A 6,000-nucleotide genomic window follows, 5' to 3' on the forward strand; every position below is an offset into this window, starting at 1 on the left:
AATTTATCTGTCCTTTCGGAGACGAGAGAACGAGTTTGACGTTAGTCTTGTTACCTGGATGTATAAAACTGTACAGTACGTGTTCTCATCAAGAACTTAAAAACACTTAAAAACATGTACCATTACTGGTTGTAATAGTAGACTTTGTTTAGCTAATGCGACATGAGCAAATAATTTTTGTCCACAACCTCAAACTCCTTGATGGGCGATATTACAACTACTGTCAATAACTTCAAAAAGCAGAAGGGAAATTCTAACTACCAATAATTCAAAAGGGAAATTCAAACTACCAATAATTTAAAAGGGAAATTCAAACTACCAATAATTCAAAAGGGAAATTCAAACTACCAATAATTCAAAAGGGAAATTCAAACTACCAATAATTCAAAAGGGAAATTCAAACTACCAATAATTCAAAAGGGAAATTCAAACTACCAATAATACAAAAGGGAAATTCAAACTACCAATAATTCAATTGCTAAACTAGAGGGGCACTCAGGCGAGTGCGGACCTCCGCTGCGGCAGCTTATTTCTCAACCTTTTGCTCGACCTTGACTTAATATGTATTAATTGGCGTGGATTTTCATACACTCAAATATGAACCAAGTTTGAAATCTCTTCGCCAACGATGTCCAAACTTCAAGCCGAGTACGTGAATTGGACATTTTGCTTGACCGTGGCCTTGCCCAGCTTTTTACACAACAGTTAATCGCTACATGTTTCATTACTCTACAATTAAAATTGTGGCCAGGAAGCTGTTCACAAACAAACACACAAACAGGGGTGAAAACATAACCTCCTTCCAACATCATTGGCAGAGGTAATAATCAACTCCTCAATGATTAAACATATAATACAAGTCTCTTACCTCAAACCTCATCATCAAGTTACCGATGCCTGAATACCCATCTGTCTTCTTCTCCCATGTCAGTTTGTCGACTGGCGTCAGGTATGGAATGGGGTCCCTTGGCGCAAAGAGCGCCAACAGATTTGGCGGCAAATACTGCGTCATTGTGTTGTTTTACTTTACTGAAAATGAAAATAAAGTATTAATTGTTATAAAGAAAAATTAGTGCAGGTTAAAATTTCACCATAATACCATTACAATGGTATGGTTAAAATACAGTACTATAATTAAAAACCTCTATCTGGTATGCGTTTATGTATAAAAATAAAATTTGCAATGTTAACCCTTTTACCACCAAAGGACGCACTGGTACGTTTCACAAAAGCCATCCCTTTACCCCCATGGACGTACCGGTACGTCCTTGCAAAAAAATGCTATAAAAATCTTTTTATATTTTTTATAATTTTTTGAGAAAATTCAGGCATTTTCCAAGAGAATGAGACCAACCTGACCTCTCTATGACAAAAATTAAGGCTGTTAGAGCAATCTAAAAAAGATATACTGCAAAATGTGCTGGGAAAAAAATAACCCCTTGGGGGTTAAGGGTTGGAAATTTCCAAAGAGCCTGGGGGTAAAAGGGTTAAGATTTCATCATATCACCATTACAATGGTATGGTTAAAATACAGAACTGTAATTAAAAACCTCTATCTGGTATGAGTATGTATAATAAACAAAATTTGCAATGTTAATACAGTATACTTAAGCCTATTCTAGCAATATCAAAAGTGTTTTTACCTAAACTTAACCTAACCTTTAGTAATATTTATAAAACAGTTCCACTATAAACTTTAGAGGCACTCAGTAAAGCGCAAACCTCCGCAAAAAAACAGCTTATTTCTCAAGCATTTGCTAAACCTTGACCTTTGACCTCAGCATGTATTAATTGGTGTGGACTTTGAGACTCAAATGTGAACCAAGATTGAAGTCTCTGTGACAACGATGTCCAAAATTATGACTGATTACGGATATTAAACATTTTGGTTGACCGTGACCTTGACCTTCCAAAATTCAATCATTTCCAGCTTTTTACACAAGTTAATTCCTGCAAGTTTCATTACTCTATGATTAAAATTGTGACCAGGAAGCTGTTCGCAAACAAACAAACACACAAACAGGGGTTAAAACATAACCTCCTTCCAACTTTGTTGGTGGACGTAATGACAAAATATTCACAAGAATAATACTCTAACAGTAACAGGTGCAAATGTTTCTCACTATCATTTTGTCTGTGAAACATCCTAACCTAATTTAGGTGCCATTATCCCTAATAAGAGCCGACCTATACCCTAATGAACAAAAGCTGCATCTGTGCACACACAGCCATTTAAAAAAAAAAAACTCTGGAAACTGCTTACAGCACAAGACAATAAACGAAATCTACATGCCGTTGCCTGAATTCCTTTATACCAACCAGTATATACTGTATATATATATATATCAGTATTACCACTCATCTTACAATCACAGCTTCTATGGCTACTGAGATTGGTACTTCTGACGTAATTTACTTCTTCGAACAGAATTCAAGTCCCAACATTTCAACCTCTTAGTTATATATTAACATTTAGTTTAATAATGCCATTATTTCAGTTGGCATGTTAATAATGAAAAGTTTGGGTAGAAATGTGTTTGGTATATTTAGTATGGTAATGAGAAACAGAGCCGGAAGTCTAACATTAGAACTGATGCTGGAATGCAAAGCTACAACTCAACCCTTTGTTAAGTACACAGTATATTATTATTATTACTAGCCAAGCTACAACACTAGTTGGAAAAGCAAGATGCTATAAGCCCAAGGGCTCCAACAGGGAAAAATAGCCCAGTGAGGAAAGGAAACAAGGAAATAAATAAATGGAGAATAAATTAACAATATATAATTCTAAAAACAGTAACAGCGTCAAAACAGATATATCCTATATAAACTATTAACAACGTCAAAAACAGATATGTCATATATAAACTATAAAAAGACTCGTGTCAGCCTGGTCAACATAAAAACATTTGCTCCAACTTTGAACTTTTGAAGGGAAGATCATTCCACAACTTGGTAACAGCTGGAATAAAACTTCTAGAATACTGTGTAGTATTGAGCCTCATGATGGAGAAGGCCTGGCTATTATCAATGGTATGAATGTATTAAATTGTACATTAATCTTAAATTTGGATAAAAATTTTATCTATTTTGTTATTGATTCAGTCTTATTTTATGTCTAGCAAGATTGAATTTGGAAGTATATTACCTGTTCAACCTGAATTAAAGTCCTCGAAGTTATAAAACATTCCTCTCTTTGTAAAATGTACACAATATATCGTTGGCACATACGACAAAAACATGTCATTTGCCCATTACATCCATAATAATGTTAGTTAGGATAACAATGTTAGACTTGTTTTTGTTACAATATCTAAGATATTGATAAATAGAAGCCAGAGCCCTTAATTGGTTCAAAAGCGTGACACAAATGTTAGATATCTTAGCCAGCCACCTTTCACTCAAATGCCAATAGCGGCTGATTTTGTCCGATCAACTCCTGGAAAAAAACATTTTCAGGAGCGAAGTTGGTTGGAAAGCAAACCCAGGGATGAGACTTAGTCTTATGGCAAGCTAAGGATATAACTGTATAAAGGGGGGAGTCTTTGTATATCAGAGGCCAGTTCCTCATGCGTTGTTTAAAGATAAACCTAAACTTTCCCCCCCCCACCCTACCCTACAAGCCGTGTCCTTACCTAGATACCTAACTGGGGGCTAACGCCCCCCTGCGACCCCCTTTACACTGCTGTATTCAAAGTTAGTTATAATAATAATACATATAGGTGGCCGCTATCATACTTACACCCTTAAAGGGGATCACAGATGAGGCTATGTTCCTGGTAAGTGAGGACCCTTAGGTTAAATTAGGTCAGGACCCTTGGGATAAATTAGGAGAGGACCCTTGGGTTAAAATAGGTCAGGACCCTTGGGTTAAATTAGGTGAAGACCTTAGGGTTAAATTAGGTCAGGACCTTTGGGTTAAATTTGGTGAGGACCTTTGGGTCAAATTAGGTCAGGGTCCTTGGGTTAAATTACGTGAGGACCCTTAGGTTAGGTAGTACTGTTGTTTCAGTTTAAGTTTTGAAAAGTGTATTTTCAGTCATAACTTTTGGAATTTTAAAAAGTCGATAATTTGAAAAATAGTTTCCCCTTTTCTTTCCAATCTGAAACTCAATGTACAGTAATACCTCAGGATACAACTAACTCGGAATGATTCTGCATACGAGCATTGTATCAGTCGTAGGGGGGCACTAGGCAACCCCCACCCCCGGTTAGGCATATAGGTAAAGATATGACTCGTAGCTTAACTGTTCTTATGTAGAGGTTTTGCAGAACGACGGACACGGGTTGGCCCTTCGAACTAGAAAATGGGCGTGCGCAGGAGGCCCTGGCCGTTGTTATACAAAGGCTCCAAAATGAGTGAATGTGTAGTTATAAATATGTGGAATGCATAAAGTGAGTTTCCTTTATTTCATATGGTATAAATTGTTTTAGTTAACGAGCATTTTGCGTTACGAGCTAGTTCCTGCAATGGATTGAAATCATGTACCGAGGTATTAATGTACCTAGCCTGTTTATACATAAGGAAGATTATTATCAATAGGAATAATGTGCTACAGTAAATATATAAGGGTGTATGTATGATAGCGGCCACCTGTATGTATTAATGCCGTTAGTTGACGTCCCTTTTTAATCCACGCAGGAGGAACTGGCCGCTGATATACAAAGGCTCCAATATATATCAATAAGGTAAACATGGCCTCTTTAATGCCTGTAATAAAGTTTGTCATATATTTTACCGTGATATTTATACATTTTACTCGCTTCCCTAGCCTGTCCCAACAATGAAACCTAGCCCAAGTCTGAATCAAGGGTTAATGTCTCCAATATGGTTCCCTATCCGGGTTTCCGGTCAAATAAGGAAATATTAAGATAAGAAAGGTATACACATGCAATGAAGGATCCCAACCTTCCCCTAAAGACAAGACAAAGTATAACGTAGGACGGTAGGACTCTCAGGATACGCTAAACTGCCAATAGGATGTATAAATCAAGGGTTAATGTCTCCAATAGGATTCCCTATCCGGGTTTCCGGTCAAATAAGGAAATATTAAGATAAGAAAGGCCTACACACGTTATCTAGGATCCCAACCTTCCCTACAGACAAGACTAAGTATAACGTAGGACGGTAGGACTCTCAGGATACGCTAAACTGCCAATAGGATGTATAAATCAAGGGTTAATGTCTCCAATATGATTCCCTGTCCAGGTTTCCGGTCAAATAAGGAAATATTAAGATAAGAAAGGCCTACACATGCAATGCAGGATCCCAACCTTCCCTTAAAGACAAGACCTGAGAGTCCTACGTTATACTATAATGTAGGACTCTCAGGATACCCTAAACTGCCAATAGGATGTATATGACGTCCTACAAGTGCCAAGATCTAATTAAATATCATTAAATATAGTTCTGATTAAATCTTTTCAACCTGACAACACAAAAACTCTAAAAAATTTTCAGGAGTCGAAAAGGACAAGTCTGACTCCAATAGGATACGGCATAGCTTCCTAAACGACGTCATCAAACATTCTCATAAATAAGGATAACCGCTTTATCCTATAGGATTCTTACCTTCCCAAAGTATGGAATAGTGTCCTATCTGTCCTCAAGAATACGCACTGATCACTAGATGTCCCTCCATCAATAAATAGGAAGCAAAAAACAAACTAAAAATGTTGTTTTCCTAAAATGACAATATGGCGTCGTTATGATGCTAGCGAAGAGAAATAGCAGACTTTTAACTAGCTTGCATTATGCACGTTTTAAATCTTTATTTTAGTATTTATTATTTTATTTGGGATTATAGATATTTATTATAACCGAATTACTGATAAATAATAATAATATTATTAAATAAATCTATATTTAAGTGTTTGAGTTATGATGCTAGCGAATAGAAATAGCATACTTTTAACTAGCTTGCATTAAGCACGTTTTAGATCTTTATTTTAGTATTTATTACTTTATTTGGGATTATAGATATTTATTATTACTGAATG

General features: G+C 36.2%; 1 protein-coding gene across 2 annotated transcripts in view; it reads right to left on the reverse strand.

Annotated features, from left to right (window-relative positions):
- The window catches only part of snRNP-U1-70K (small ribonucleoprotein particle U1 subunit 70K), a 28,180-nt gene extending 22,448 nt beyond the window's left edge, over positions 1 to 5,732 (reverse strand). For both annotated transcript variants that reach the window (XM_068387442.1, XM_068387441.1), the window contains exons 1-2: positions 5,573 to 5,732; positions 869 to 1,029 (exon numbers count right to left, since the gene is read on the reverse strand). In XM_068387442.1, the coding sequence (XP_068243543.1) occupies positions 869 to 1,012 (144 nt within the window). In that variant the 5' untranslated portion in view covers positions 1,013 to 1,029; positions 5,573 to 5,732. The remainder of the gene's footprint in view (positions 1 to 868; positions 1,030 to 5,572) is intronic.
- Between the last annotated feature and the right edge of the window lie 268 nt (positions 5,733 to 6,000).

This window comes from Palaemon carinicauda, chromosome 14, assembly GCF_036898095.1.
Source record: "Palaemon carinicauda isolate YSFRI2023 chromosome 14, ASM3689809v2, whole genome shotgun sequence".
NCBI lineage: Eukaryota > Metazoa > Arthropoda > Malacostraca > Decapoda > Palaemonidae > Palaemon > Palaemon carinicauda.